This window comes from Cicer arietinum, chromosome 4 (genome assembly GCF_000331145.2).
Source record: "Cicer arietinum cultivar CDC Frontier isolate Library 1 chromosome 4, Cicar.CDCFrontier_v2.0, whole genome shotgun sequence".
Lineage (NCBI taxonomy): Eukaryota > Viridiplantae > Streptophyta > Magnoliopsida > Fabales > Fabaceae > Cicer > Cicer arietinum.
In genome coordinates, this window is record NC_021163.2 from 3899363 (window position 1) to 3917088 (window position 17726).

At 22.8% G+C, this 17726-nt stretch overlaps 1 protein-coding gene across 2 annotated transcripts; it reads left to right on the forward strand.

Annotated features, from left to right (window-relative positions):
• Positions 1–10191: 10191 nt before the first annotated feature.
• On the forward strand, positions 10192–17642 carry LOC140918581 (aluminum-activated malate transporter 10-like). Of its 2 annotated transcripts, none has more exons than XM_027333934.2 (6): positions 10192–10818; positions 12502–12642; positions 14796–15068; positions 15144–15250; positions 15353–15496; positions 17001–17642. In XM_027333934.2, the coding sequence occupies exons 1-6, from the start codon at positions 10515–10517 to the stop codon at positions 17481–17483; spliced, it is 1452 nt and encodes a 483-aa protein (XP_027189735.1). In that variant the 5' UTR covers positions 10192–10514; the 3' UTR covers positions 17484–17642. The 2 variants fall into 2 exon arrangements, with proteins under 2 accessions (XP_027189735.1, XP_004495500.1); XM_004495443.4 differs by having other exon boundaries at positions 10195–10818; positions 16998–17642.
• The last annotated feature ends 84 nt before the right edge of the window (positions 17643–17726 follow it).

Here is a 17726-nt window from a genome sequence, read left to right on the forward strand (position 1 = left end):
GTTGGGTTTTAATGGAAATTTATTGTGCGGTCGAAAATTGTTGAAACTTATTTCAGTATTGTGTTCTTGTTTTGATATGAAATACCATTATTGAATTGAATTATTTGAAAATGAATACGTTCTATTAATGGCTTTTAAGATATATGCCTCCGGTAAGTTTATACCGTAATTATAATTAGTTTATTTCAATTTCTCATTATTATTGAATTAATATTCAAAAAAGTAATTTTAGTTACACATTTATCTTTTAATTAAATATGCATATTATTATGTGTACACATATTCTTTTAGAGATGTTAATATGTTTGTTTGCCCATTATTTTTTTAATTTATAAATCTCAATTAGTTAAATAATTAAAAAAATGAACTTTTGTTATTAGATTGTATTATATATTTTTGTTTTATTATTTTGTCAAATATAGTAACATATTCGTAGAAGATACTTTTACTAAATTTGGAATTGAATATGATTATTATTATGTGTACCTATTATGCGTGAAATTTTTGATATTTATCGTTTAAATGATCTAAAATTTTTGATTTTTTTCTTAAATAATATTAGTAATTAGTTGTTAATTTTTAAAGTTGTAGTTTATTTTTACTAAGTTTGATGTTTAACTTTTGTCTATAAGAACTTATAGTTGTCAATTTTTTGTTGGTAGCGCGACCATGGATATACGAAGATGGTGATTCGATGTTGATGATTTAGTAAGAGTGATTTGATGATAGAAAAATAAGGAGAGAATCATAATCCTCAAGTTTACTTTTAATTTTGGATGGAATAACTAAAATATAATTTCTTTAACTTTCCTTCGTTTTTTTTTTAATTAGTTTAATTACTTAATTTTATTTTTAATTATTTTATTTAATATTCTATCACGTCAAACTATCATATGACTCATCCGTTTGCCACTTAAATGTTTTATAAGAGCAACAACCAACAAAGATCATTTTAAAACTAAATTGAACTTGCTTTAAATTGAAGAAAAGAACTTTCAATGACCAAAATAAAAAGATATAACCTTACATAAACAAATCAATTATTTAAATTTTATTTCTTTTTATTGGTAATTTTTATTTTTGTTATACTAATTCCATTATGTTATATACATCCGAGTGACACATAAGCATAATTTTTTGAGGTTGAATGATTTAAAAAAAATATAAATTTTATAACAATTTTAAAATTGTTACTACTTTTATTCAAAATATTTCCAAATAGAAAAACAACAAAATTTAACATAAAACTAAAAAAGACATAAAAGAGAGGAATTCAAAAAATAAAAATAAAAATCTATTTATGAAGATAAAAGTAATTGAAATTGAAAATTTAAATTATGAAATATTTTTGGGATATTTCAATTTTTTTAGTTTTTATTTTTATTTAAATTTTAATTATAACATTTCAGTTAGGTTGCATCTGAATGCAATTAATGATGGACCAGTCTGAGAAGAGAATTGATTATAAAAAGACACGTGAAAGAATTATTTCATAAAATCGATTATAAATAATATTAGTATAGATATTTCATTAAAGAGTAGATACTCTATAATTTATTTATATTTTCCAAATTACTTTTTTATTCTTGATAAATATTTGTCTATTTAACTACTTAATATTATTTTTTATAATTATTTCTTATATAGTAGATATGGTTATTCATGAGACATAAATACTTCGAGTAAAAAAAACAAGAGGCATAAATAACTATATATACCACAAATATTTATTGCTAATTAATTAGTTAAAAAATAATTATTTATCTATAAATTTTGATATTAATTTATAATTATTTTTTATGTCATTAAAATATGTTAAGATCAACGTCAATAATATAATTGTATTTTATTTTCTATGTCATTAAGATATGTTAAGATCAATGTCAACAATATAATTATATTTAATGTCAATTTTGAAACATCTTAATGATATAGTAATAATTATAAATTGATATTAAAATGTGTAAATATAATCTATATGATATTAGTTTTCATTTCAATTGATGATCTGGAAAAATATTTATTTGATATTGTTGTATTGGGTTAGTGTAACTCTTTAGGTGCAATTTGATCCTTGTAGAGGAGTGATTAAATTACACACATAAAATTAGAATAATTCAATAATATCGAATTAGATAAATATTTTTTTAAATAAATTATTGAATTATAAACTATAGGTCACATTATAAATTTTAACATTAATCTATAATTATTTCATATGTCATTATGTTGCATTAAGATCTACTTCAACATTGTAATATCTAACGTTAATTTTGATAACATAATAGATGATTATATATTAATATCAGATTTTATAGATATCATAGTAGCTTATAATTCAACTATTAATTTTAAAAAATATTTATCCGACATGATATTATTAAATGAGTAACTTTTTTAAAAAAACTTTGGTAGTAATTTGAAGAAACGTTTACTTTTTTATATATATATATATATATATATATATATATAAAAGTAAAATTTTATATGACATGTGTTGAACCCGCGTCATTTGTAAAAATTTATATATTTATCTAGCAAGAATATCTCCAAAACATATATATATTAATTATATCCCTCGTATATTCTCTTTTTACAATATCAAATCCCTCAAATTTTTCAATTAAATTTTATTTTAAATTTTTATTAATGTATTTTTTTATTAGTTTCTATTTTTATTATTCAACGTAATTTTAATCTCTACTTGAATAAAACATGTTTAATCGTTCTTCAATGTTAAAATCTTTAAATGATTTTATTAAAAAATGTTTAGAACATTAATAAAAAAATTTGAATGATTTTAATTTTAGATAAGTTACTTATAATTTTTAAATATAAAAATCTCAAGTTAAAAATAACAAAAATATAGATTTAACAATCAAAATTTAAGCTCGTTTTTTGTGAATGTTCTTTTTATGATGTTGTAAACTTATATGTAAGAAAATCATTCAAAAATATATGTTAGTATTTATTGAGAATAATATAATTAAATACCTTTAATATATTTTATTTATATTCACATTAATTATATTTAAAATTTAAATTAGATATCATTACGATATATTATATATATATTTCTTTTAGAAAATGTTTACTATTTATTTCTTTTTCAAGAAATATGATATGTTTTTACATTGTAGTTTAGCTCTATATAGAGAGCTATAAATAGAAGTTTATAATATGAGATTTCACACATACACACACGCACACAAAAAAATACTTTTTTATATAAAATATATCACATAAAATCATTATTCCGCAAATACAAACAACAAAAAATTCTATCAACATTTTAATATGGACTAAAATTACATGCATAATAGTTTTATAATAACTATAATTGATAGACATGTTGAAATTTTATAGGGGCTAAAATCATATTTAACTATTCTTTTATTTTCAAACTTTTTTTTTACTAATTTCTTATTTTATTTAAGACTATTGTTTTATAATATTATTTTACAATATAATATATTTATTTTTGAATTCCTAATTTAAAATATAAATTTATTATTTCTTAAACATATTTATTTTTTAAATATATTTTCATTTCTGCATGGCTTTGAATTTTTTTTTTAGTTTTTATTCGGTACATGTTTTATTTTTATATTTAGAAAATATAATATAAATTTTAAATTCTATGTAAAAATATATCAATAAACTACACAATTCTACTTTGATTCTACCCATCCAATCTTTGATTTATTTATTTTTATATTTTTAAACATTTTTTTTATCAATTTCCAATTTATTTTTGAATTATTTATCTAGCATAAATATTTGAACAGTCTCTATCTTTTGTGATTCTCCCCCTCAAATATCTCATTTAATTTTTTTTAATTAATTTATAATTTTACTTAAACATTAATTTTTCAATAAAGTTGTTTTCCAAACAGATTTTTTCACTTATTTCTTTTTTTTAGTTAAGATTATTATTTTATAGTATAATATCTTTATTTAAATTTAGAATTTACAATATGCATTTATTATTATTTTTATATAAGTTTTATTTTTAAATTTATAAAATATAATATAATTTTAAAATTTGATGCCAAAATTTATTAAAAAAAACTACACATATCTACTTTGATACTTCCCTTCAATCATTTTATTTTAATTTTCAAATAATGAGATTAGATTGAGAACAAATTGGAAAAAGCGAGACTAAAATCGACTTTATTGATTTGATCAACGTGATTTTTATGGATGAAAAGTATGTTTAAAATTTAAAATTTCTTAAAATTTATGATTTTACATTATTTAATATTATTTTTCTTATATAAAGTCATTTTATTTTATTATTATTTTTGAATCATTTGGATGTCAAATACATGACTTATTTGTCAACCGAAAATTACCCAATTGTTTAATTTATGTAGAAATCTGATATCTTTAATCACGAACAACGTTTTGAACGTACAAATACAAATTATACGAATAATTGATCCATCACAATATTGCATAAGGAAAAAAAATGTTCGTGAACCGTATATTTGGAATATCTATGATAACAATGATGCTTAGGAGTTAGGACATAAAGGGACTTCAAATAATTTTATTTTTTGTATTTTATTAATTTTTTTGGACCACTTGAAACTAAAGTTAGACATTTAAGGGTAAAATCCAATGCACTTTTGTTGAGTGAAAGTGTTAAAACATATAAATCTATGATTATAGACTGTTTTTAAAAAAGATGACCGATGTAACTCCGATTAATGATTCAATATATATTCCTTTTTAATGCATTCAATATCTCATAGAATGGTGATATTTGTTAAGCTAAGAAGGAGGACTCACATTTTATAGATATATTTGTTGTCTATTTATTTGTTTATAATGTTTTGATTTCGCCGGATATTCATCTTAGCTATAATATTTGTTTATAAGATACCATTGGATATTTAGCTGCAAAGAAAGAACTCATAGAGTACAAATAAGGAATCAAATGAAGCACATATTGCTCTTAAGTTAGATGTTGTTGAGTAAGTATTGTTCTCATATTTTCATTTTATTTGAATATACTTTCGTATTTTATTATTCATTTATTTGTATGGCTGGTGAGAGTTTACGGTACACATTCTAGGGTGAATATACAAGTCGACTTCTCCAATATATGGATGATGGTTTTAAAAGCTTAAAAGAGTAAAATTAGGTAAAAACAATAATATATGACATGCAAATAATATTTGTTGAAAAGAAAATGGAAAATTTTAAATTGACATAAAATAAAGTACAAGAATTAAAAAGGATCGTAGTTAAGAAACCAAGAAGTTAATGACTTGAATATAAAATTGCAAGTAAGAATATAAAAACAAAAAACTGCATCGAAATTTCGATGGAATGTAAATTGCTTGAAAGGTAAAAATTACATAGTTGAAGGAATTTAAAGACTTCAAATGCATACTTAAGATCCGGAAAACTTGAATTTGTTTATAATTTAGGAGTAGGTTTCAAATATTAAGTACGCGATTTTTTTCTACTAAGAATTTTTATTTATATACAAAGTAAAATAAATAATTGTGATTTTAGTGATATACCACATTTCACTGTTGTGGTAGTTGCATTCTGTTAAACAACCAAATATTCACTCTAGGTTGAAACACGTTTAGTTTTATTGTTGTCAGTTTACATCTGTTGAGTACCCCATTTACATCGATGTTATTTGTTTTTGACATTTCATCACAATTGATAAGCCATACAATTTTAAGAGGTTTAAATATATATTTGATATTTGTAATTATAATATTTTTTAATTTTTATTCTCGTAAGTTTTTTTTTTTTGGTTCACATCTTTGTAAATATAGTTTTATTTTAAAATAATTATTCCATTAAACATCGGTTACAAAAATTCTAACAACATAAAATTTAAATATAATTAAAATATAATTAAAATATAATTTTTTTAACCTAAAAATAAATCTTCAATATAATTATATTATAATATATTTTAACCTAAAATTAACCTCAAATGTTTCATTATTTTTCTTTAAAAAAAACCTAAAATGAACAACTTCAAAATGGTTTCTTTTAAAATTGTTAGTTCAAGTTTAGAGTATCGACACTAGCAGGTTAATTGCAAGATAAAAACTGTATTATATTATAAATGATAGCAACAATATTATGATAATATTATTATGATAATATTGATGGGTTTTTTTTGAAATTATTGGTTCAATATTTTTTTTTCAAGGTAAAACCCACTATGGAGATTTCTTAGTTGATCAGACTTTTCAATTCGTTGACTATATTTTTGGTGAAATTGAAACTACTAGAAATCGAATTGGGAATATTAATCAAACTAAGAAATAATCAGATTTGATAATTGATGAATTGAAATTCAATTTGTTGATAATAGAAACATATGTTAATCGTTTTGAATCAATTTCAATCGTTAGCTTCAATTTAAATTTTTCCATCAATCGACGCAAATAAATTTGAAGCGAAGCATTCAAAAGAAAAAACAAACATTCACAATTTTGTACTAATATTGTATTTTAAATCCTAACCCTAATTTACGTAGAAGTGTAGTTTTTTTTAAAAAAAAAAAAAAGAATTAAATAATTGGAGGAAGAAGAATGAAATATTTGAGATTAATTTTAAATTTTTTATAGAAGAAAAATAATACAGTTAGAGTTAATTTTATGTTAAAAAAGATTTTAATTTAATTATATTAGAATCTATTTTTAAATTAAAAATATTATATTTTTAATTATATTTAAATTTAATAGTGTTACAGTTTTTATAATAAAAGTTGAATAAAAAATTATTTTAAAATAAAATTATATTTATAAGAAAGTAAACCAAATAAAATTTTTTAGTATTGTTTTTTGTTGACCCATTTAAGACTTATGTCAGAAGAATTTACAAATTTTTCGATAACAATACAATAAAAAAGAAATTGATAATGTTATATTCAAAAATAAAATAAAAAATTCATCAATTAAGAAATAAATCATGACAAAACAATTATGTCATTTAATTATCACAATCACATCAATTCAAAACTCCGTACAATGCACGGATTTTCATACTTGTATATTATTATGTTTAAGTACCTCATAACTTTGCAAGAAATTTTTCATCTATATATTAAATAAGATTGATTGATAATAACAATTTAAACGTGGTATAATACCTTACGACGCATCTTCTTATCTAGTTGAAAATATTGTCTTTTACCTTAACGGTTGGAGATTACTAAATTTCAAAAATTGTTAGACTGGTTAACCTCGAGTTGTTAATGACACTTAATTAAAGTTGAGTTGATTGAACAAGTCAAATATGTTGCTAAAATAATAATTAATCAAACTTCACTTACCTATCAATAATTATTTTCTTAGTAATTGAAGGAGTAAGACTTTTTTTATTCTCTCTAAACTCTTCTATTTTGAATATTTTTTGGTGATTTTTTTTTTTATATATCTTTTTTTTATTTAATCAAAATGCCACACTAAATAAAACAAAATATAAAAATGTCATACTTTTTTACCGCAGTTGGTGATCGCAACCTGAGAATACGACGATGTGAAGGAAATTTTTTTATTTTTAATAGATGGTCGCATTCTGGGGATACGACCTTTTAATAAATTATAAATAATAAAATATTTAAAAATTCACAATACTATTAATAAAATAAAATACATTAATAAATAATAATAATAATAAAATAAATTATATTAATAAAATAAAGTAAATTAAATTAAACAAACAAAACACGTTAAATTAAAGAAAATATTCCACAAATTGAAAAAAGATAAATACATCAAATTCATATTTTATTATTATTATTATTATTATTATTATTATTATTATTATTATTATTTTCATTAGTTCTTAATTATTAGATCCAAACAAAAAAATAAGAGCAATTTGTTATAATAATGTGACAAAAGAGGAGCAAATTGTTATAATAACGTGCCAAAACAGACAAAAGGAAGTTGTCTTAGACGCATTAAAAAATTGTTTTATATTCTCGTAGATTAGGCAGCATTTATAAACAGTGTACCCAAAAGTATGAAAAAAAATATTACCTATCCTCTTTAACAACATTTTTTTTTTTATGTTTTAGCAACATTTTTCAAGTGTTATAATAGGCTAAATTACATTCGTAGTCCCTTAATTTAATTTCAGGTAACGTTTTAGTCCCTTATCTTTTTTTTTTCCGATTTAGTCCTTTATTCTTAATAATATCAAATAAAGTATGAAAATATGAGTTTATTTGAAGATTTGCGTTACGGATTTGATGAAATTTGTATTATATTGAAGAATATAATTAATTTTATGAGTTTTGATTGAATTTTTTTTTTTTGAATTTTTGTTTAAAAAATGATAACGTTGTTGAAATTTTAAAACATAAAATATCAAATTATCATTTAAAATTAAAATAAAGGACTAAGTCGGAAAAAAAAAATAAAGGACTAAAACGTTACCTGAAATTAAGTTAAGGGACCACAAATGTAATTTAGCCGTTATAATAACGTGCCAAAACAGATAAGAGGAAGTTGCCTTAGACGCATTAAAAAATTGTTCTTTATTCTCATAATTTAAACAATATTTATAAACAATGTACTCAAAAGTGTGAAAAAAATAATATTACCTATTCTCTTTAACAACCAACATTTTTCAAGTGTTGTTATAAAACAAAAATGTTGTAGTGTTCATTATCATCCTGCTACTTTTTAACTTTTTTAATTTTTATTCGAATATAGTTTTTTCTTAGTACAAACATAGACTATATCTTTTAGTTTTGGAGTTTATTTTGTTGTTAAAAATGTTTGATCGCTTGGTCAATTCTGGAACTTTGCACCGAAACTGGTATGCTCCGTGAGTTAATAGGGACAATTGATAAACTGACAAATATAGTTGTAAATTTTGGGCTATGTGGAATGCGTGTTAAACGGGTTGCCCCTATAGGGCTATATACTCACATCTAGGAATGATAATAATTAATTGGCTTAATTATAATTTAATTTTTTTTATTTTTACCAATTTACAGAAATAATCTCTATATTTTAAAAGTTTATAATTTTTGTTATTTATTTAATTTTTTTAATAAAAAAATGACGATTTAACATATTTTAAATGATATGACATATAATTTCATAATATAGAACCATATATGCATTAATTATTCATATATCATTAGTTAAATTATAAAAATGAAAAAAATTTGAAGTTGAAAGTTAAATTTTTATAAGATTTTATTATGATTTCATATGTGTTAATTATTCTATCATATGTCACATTATTTAACACATGTCGCTATTTTTTAGTTAAAAAATCATAATGAATAATCAAAACTATCAGATTTTAAAATAAGGGGCTAATTTTATGAATTGATAAAAATAAGGAGACTAAAACTGCAATTAAGTCTAATTAAATTTTAAAAATTAATGTATTTTTTTTACCAAAAAAAGAAATTAATGTATAGTAGTAGGTTTGTTAGATTTCACTAATAAAAATTAAAAATTTAATATATTTGTATGTCTAATTCAATCGACAAATGCTGATATTTTCTCGATTACCATGTCTTAAATTCTAACTTGAGACCTCGCAATTGTGTAAAAATTTCTTTACCATTTTATCTAGACAAAAAAAAAATCTTAGTCATGGTTCGACATTAATCGAAAATATGAAGAAACTCTCTTATATATCTAATATTTATGAGAATTTTTATTATAGATTTGTCGATTTAACATGTACATATTTGGTATTTAAATTAATAGTTAAATGTTTTTTTTTTCTTTGAATAAAAGAATTTCTTATCATTTAAAAAATTATAATAAGTAAATATTATTTAAAAAAAATGGAAAATAAAATTTAATTTAATTTCTAAATTTCTATTATTCATAATAGTCAATATTGAATATTTTTTACGATAAAATGTAAAAAATCATGATAATATTTATAAACAATAAAATGATATTTTTTGCTTATAAAATAATGTTTTCTAAGATACAAAAATAGATAAAGGCTCGACTTACCTATATATTTTGCTTCTAGTTGTTACATAATTTTGTTTTTGTCCTTTAAAAATTAATTATTGTCCCCACTAAAATTTTATTAATTTTATTTGAAAATGTTTCAAGAAACTTGAAGAATATGTCTCTCTTGTACATTATCGATTTAGCCTATTTATTGTCAACAACAAAAACCAATTTGAACCTACACAAATAGGCAAGACTTATTAAGTCTAGTTGTGCTCTTAATTACACCACCAGCTTAGTCTAACAATAGGAAATCTATAAAATTTAGGACATTCTATTTTTATCTACAATACACTGGAATTAAACATATAATGTTTAGTCCTGAAAATATTTTCATGTTGAGACATGCAACACATGTCTTTTTTCAATATAAACACAAATGATGCTTCTCTAGTACTAACATTAGTTATAGGACATTTGGTTGGGATGTTTATCATTATTCTTGTTCCCAACAACATTTTTGAATAATACATCTTGCCGATTTCATACATTCACACATATAGTTATTTTTTTTTGGTATACAAAAAAATGACTGAAGACAAGGGAGTAGAATGGAGAATCAAGGTAGAAGATGGTCCATGGAAGACAGCTGTAACTTGTTGTAGCATATGGGAATTTATAGCAAATCGTTATTCCAAGTTGTGCAAATTTATTAAGAAAATTTGGATGATAGGTGTGAATGATCCAAGAAAATTTATCCATTGCTTGAAGGTAGGGATGGCACTTACAATTGTTACCCTTTTCTATTACTTGAAGCCTTTGTATAATGGAGTTGGAGGAAATGCCATCTGGGCAGTTATGACCGTTGTTGTAGCATTGGAGTACACCGCCGGTATGCACTTCTAACTATAGTTCTTTTAAAATATATATATATATATATATATATATATATATATATATATATATATATATATATATATATTAGTTTGATTTTTTGAAAAATAAATTTATTCAAATTAATAGAAATTACATTTATCGATTATAGTATGATTTAACGTTGCTAAAATTGAAAAAAAAGTAAATCTATAACGAGAAATTAAACTATCACTTATAACGACGAATAAAACAATATTGTATTAAAATGAGGAAATCATAAAAAAACAGAAAATATAAAATAAAAATTAAATATATGTAAAATCCCTTATTTCGATAAAATGAAAGAAAAATAATTTAAAGAGTGATTTTAAGTAAAAAAAAATCATAAACCATCAATTTTCCATAGTTGAAAAAGAAGTGGCGGCTAGAAAATGAGTGAGCGGATACTAGAGAGCGTTAACTACTTGAAAAAGTAAAATTAATTTAATATGAAATATTGAACGCTCATTATTTATATACTAGCGAAAAGATAGATAATTCTGTATTTTTATTAGATTATGTACAATTATCAAATTGGTCTTTTATTTTAAAAGTCGGTAGTTTTGATTCATTTTTTAGATTTTTGAACTAAAAAAATTACAAATTATGATATTATAAATAACGTGACATACAATTCTATGATATAGAATGATCTAGATGCATTCATTATTCATAGGTAATTAATTAAATTAAAAATTAAAAAAATTCTGAAGTTGACATTTATTTTTACGGCGTTTTCTTTCACTTATATTGGTATTAATCACTCTACATCATCGTATTATATGTCACGTTATTTAAAACATCTAACATCATCATATTTTAGTTAAAAACTAAAATGAAGAATCAAAATTATCGACAATAGGAGGATCAATTTCGTGAATCTATATAAATAGAGAAACTAAAACTATAATTAAGATTATCATTTATCGCATCTCAACTTCAAATACTAGTATTTTGTGAAAAAAAATCAAAATATTATAAAACAGGTTAAATGATTGATTATCGCTATAAAAGGGCTTTGACTTTTAAATAGAACTAAAAAATATTATGAATATTAAAAAGATCAAAAAAATCAATTCAAAATATTATAAAAGTGCATCGACTTTGTATGTTATCTCTTTTTATTCACGAATTTGTATAGTTTACGCCAAAGATTTTCAACTTTATTTTTAATAAAAAAAAGTTACAAAAGTTTGGAGAGAAAAAATTGGTTATGAATTATGAAGAGAAAAAAATAGTTTTCTTTTTTGACAAGACTATAGAGTAAAATTTAAATGTTAGTTTTATTTAAATTTTAAAAATATAAGTTGATGTATTAAAATATAAGCTATAAAGTCGAGCGAATAAGAATAAAAATACCAATAAATTGTATTTTTTTTCGGAACATATTAATTTTATAATATAAAATATTGTATAAAGAAATATATTGTATAGAGTATATCATATTTATACATTTCTTATGTTGAATACGCAATATTTTAATGCATTTTAACTTCTTTCTTTTAATAGAAAATCAATTGATCAAACCATTTTTAGGTGGTAATTAATTAATGAATTACCTTTATATATATATATATATATATATATATATATATATATATCTTCTTTGTTGTTGTTTTTTTGACAAAATGATTTATATATTTATAATATTTAATTGCAGGTGCGACGATATATAAAAGTATAAATAGAATATGTGGAACTATCGTAGCTGGGCTTCTAGCTTTTAGTGTACATTGGGTTGCTAATAAAGCTGGAGAGCAATTCGAGATTGTAATTGTTGGAGCTGCACTCTTTATACTAGGTATTCATATATTTATAAAAATATATTTTTATGGATTTCGATTTATATATATACATATTTGGTCCGTGTAAATTTTACATTTTTAAATGATTTTACTTTTATTATATTTAATTAAAAAGTTATAGAGATATTGATTTGTCATCAATTGATCTCTAAAAAAATTTAAACACTCAATATACAAAACTATGCTCAATTTATGGTTAAAATGTTTTTAATTTTTATAAAATTTAAATATTTCAACTTGAGCAGTATAAAAATATATATAAATTTTACTCTCTACAAAATTATCGTGCATATAATTTTAGTCACTTTTACTAAGTCAACATTTTGATGCTCCAAGAAGTCATTCATACTCTATCTCATCTTCATGGTAGTAAGAGTTTCATGATTCTCAAGTTTGATCACAAAATATCTACGATAGAATTTAATGACAATTTACCATGTAATCTTTTGACATGTTACAATTGCTTTTAATGTTAAAGAATATTATTCAACGCTATCTTGCCCCTAAATCTATTACTATCAATTGAAATGATGCTCAAACCAATCACTTTGGCACTTCTAGACAACTTAGATAAGATAACCTAACTCCCCTTATTTATTTGTGGTGTCTCTGGAGATATTGAGTCACAAACATAAAGATTCGGTTACAAATGTCCAATGACAATCTTTTTATTTTGTTGGGGTGGGGGACCAAAATTAAAGATTCGTTACATATTCTTTGTTGATGATATTTTTTTGGTTATTAAGACTAGTATATAACAAATTCAGCTCATTAAATCCATTTTGACATACTTCTGTCACAATTATGGCTAAAAGATCAATAAGAAGAAATCCATAAAATTTTTCTCTAAAAATATCTATATTAGGGAAACAAATTATTTATGTCAAAGTCTAAGAATTGACCCTACTACCAACTTTACTACCAACTTTGGATCATACCTTGGTGTTCCTGTGATCCACCAACATGTCTCAAAAGATTATTCTCATTTATCTTGGATAGACAGAGATCTAAAAACTGACATATTAGAAAGTTAACTTTTTTTTTTTTCATTTGCATGTAGAGTTACTCTTGTTCAATCATCTCTATCTAGCATTCCTTCTTACGTGATAAAAATTATATCAATTCCTAGTTATATTTTTTGACAAAACTAAGAGACTAGGTCACAATATCATATGGGATAATACAACTCAACATAAAACATGTCATTTGATCTCTTAGAAAATAATTGACTTAATTGCAGTTTTGGTCCCTTTATTTTAGCTGAATCGCGAAAGTAGTCTCCCATTTTGTTTCTCTCCAGTTTTGGTCCCCCAAACATAATTTTGGTAAAAAATTTGATGAAATTTAATTTTTTTTGCATTTATTTAAGTTACATCATGCCTCAATATCTCATTTGCAACAATTGTACCTGGAACATATGATCATAAATTGTGTAGTACGACTTTAAAAAATGAAATTTCATCAAATTTTGGACCAAAATTCTGTTTAGGAACCAAAACTGGGGAGAAACAAAATGGGAGGACTACTTTCGCGATTCAGCTAAAATAAGGGGATCAAAACTGCAATTAAGCCAAAATAATTTACAAGTCAAAGTAGGAAGGTGAACTTGGCTTTGAAAAACTCAAGTGCTTAATCAGGCCTACGTAACCAAACTAGCTTGTCAACTAGTTGAAGATAAGGACAAATTTTGAGTTCAAGTAGCCTGAACAAATTATAATTGTGATATTATGAACACCCTCTTATCCAACAATATAATATTGTCTCTAATACTTGGAGGAATATTTATAAAGTGTAGTTCAATACTAAAAGTAATGCGTGTTAGATTATTATTATTATTATTATTATTATTATTATTATTATTATTATTATTATTATTATTATTATTATTATTATTATTATTATTATTATTATTATTATTATTCGTGATAAAGAGTGTTGGTTTTGCTAGCACATGATTTTTAATTAGTGAAGAATCCAATTTTTTATTTTATAATGTAATAAAATGTGAATGAATTTTTAATTTTATTAGATATAATTTTAATCTCTATAAAAATACGATATTTTAAATTTAATTCTTAAAAAATATTTATTAAATTTTTAGTCTCTATTGACATCATAAGTGGTTGCATTATTTGGACTCTGTTTCCAGCTTCTGCGGCGACATTCTCAAGATTCATTCCAACTGTAAAGGCTCGTTTTGATTATGGTGCTATGATATTTATCCTCACTTTTAGTTTGGTTGCGGTATCCGGTTATCGTATTGATGAAGTGTTTCCTTTGGCAATACAAAGAATTTCCACTGTTATAATTGGGACTTCATTGTGCATCATTATTAGCATCACTATTTGCCCTGTTTGGGCTGGTCTCGAACTATATGTTTTGGTCATAGGAAACCTCGACAAACTCGCCAATTCTTTGCAAGGTAAAAAGAAAGGAGTATTTCATATAGTCCTATATATGCATTAATTAGTGGAAATAATTATTATATGTGGTTTAGGTTGTGTGGATCAATACTTTGAAGCCCAAACAGCAAATGAGGAGTCTAACAAAAAATTGATGGGTTACAAATGTGTGCTAAACTCCAAAGCATCAGAAGATTCAATGGTTGGTCTAATAATATATATAGATATGGTTGTGGTGCAAATAAAAAGCTTAATAATATTGAGGAATAATAAATTAAAGAAATTGAATAAATAATAATTTCAGGCTAATTTAGCAAGATGGGAACCTGCTCATGGGAACTTCCATTTCCGTCACCCATGGAAACAATATCTTAAAATTGGGGCCACAATGCGTAGATGTGCTGCTTGCATTGATGCTCTTGTTGGATGCATACATTCAGAAAATAAGGTAATATAATATCTGACCAATTTCTTATTATAATCCATCTATACTATGCTCTTATAATATCTCAATTCTATTTACAATTAAGGTTTAATTCAAAGGATAAATATTATAAAATATTTATTTTTATTTAATTTACTCGGATTTTTTTAGTTAATTTTAAATGCAAACTTAAAATTTTAAATATTAAAAATTTTAAATTTGTTTTCTATAAAAGATATAATGATAGAAATATCATATTGACATGTATTTGAATGGTAAGATTAGTGTAAAAGCTATTGTATATTCACTTTCATTTTTTCTATAAGTAAATTAATGAAATATTTTGGCATAGACACTTAACCCTAACTATTTAGATAATTTTCTACTCAACTTCTTTGCAATTGTTTATAATATTTCTTATAATAAACAATATAATAAATTAACATAAAATGTTATTAAAATTAACTTCAATGTTCTAATCTAATACCTGAACAAGTATAGAATGCAAATGTGCACATCACTTTATAAGTATTTATAAATCTCTAAAGTCTTTTCTACCTTAGACTGATCATCATCTTTTCACCTTAAATTTTATCAAACTAAAAAAATATTATACAAATTAAAATTTTATATTTATCAATAAATATTTCATTAAATATTAAGATCTAATATATACTTTATTACTAAATATTTTCTTGTGGTACATATATACCTTAACTACACTTGTGATGATGTGACGGTAAACAAAATCACAATATCACTATAATACCTTTAAATTTGTCCTCGATTCAAACACACTTAAATAGACACATCATATCATTAATTAATTTGAATATATATATATATATATATATATATATATATATATATATATATATTCAAATAGCAATATAAATTATATTCTATAAAAATTTAGAGAATTATGGTAAGGTTTAATTCCTCTACATATTCCTCAATTATTTGAGAATTTTTAAATAAATTCATAAAGTAAAAAATATTGTAATCACATCTCTAAAGTAATATAATATTTTTAATTAGATCATTTTATTAACTTACTATTAATCAATGCTGACGTAATATTATATAGATCGATTTCTAAAGTAATTAAGAATTTGCAAATAGGTCCAGAACTAATTTAAATATATAAAAGTTAATCGTAAAAAAAAAAAAATCAATTTGATTTATCCAACCAAAATACAGCTTCAATAGTTTGATAACATCTATTACTAAACAAAGTATAAGTATTTCATTGAAGTCAAAATCACACAAAAAGCCAAAATTTGTAACTTGATTGTAATCTTTACATAAAGTGTTCTAAAGAACTGACAAATTAATCATAAACCACATTGTCCCTCCACTATAAAATACATTAGTAAATTATCAAAGCATTATCAAATCTATGTGGAAAAAATAAAATAAAAACATATCCTTACAAATTTAAGTTAATTATCTACTATATTATTAGTATGACGATAATTCTGAGGTACATTGAAATTACTAATCAATTTAATTATTTATTTTTCAGAAGTCAGATGATATGAAGAAGCTTATGAGTACAATCTCTATTAAAGTGGGGGCCAAATCTGCTAGTGTCTTAAGTGAGTTAGCAATTACAATAAAGAATATGACAAAATCAAATAAACTTGAGATTCTGGTCACAGAGATGAATAATGCTGCAGAAGAGCTACACAATATATTAAAATCTTATCCAAACATAAACAATAAAAATGAAGCATCCCCTGAGGCTGCAAAAATTGAAATCCCAATGATGGAAATAATTCAAGTGGGAACAGTAGTTTCTTTGATTATTGAAATTGTAGCACGTGTGGAAGACATTGTGAAAGGTGTTGAAGAATTATCAGATTTAGCTAAATTCAAATCAACAAAGGGTATGTCTCACAAATCCAAACAAAATTCAACTGACATCAAGATATCCTTTAACGACCAACAAAAAGATGAGGAAGCAACAATCAAAATACTTCAGATGACCCATAATAATCAACGAACGTAATTTATTTAATATATTTGTGTATATAGAATATTAATTTGATCCATGATATATTACATGTTACATGTATAAGAGATCGATTATATTATATACACAAGCCAATTATGTATGTGTCTGTGTGTAATCGTACTTACTAATAAATTTTATATTATTCTTGAGATATACTTTCGTGCAGCTTCGAAGCACTCCTAATGATTGTTAAAACTTCAAAAATGACAACCACAAATCTTCAATATTGTTTTTTTA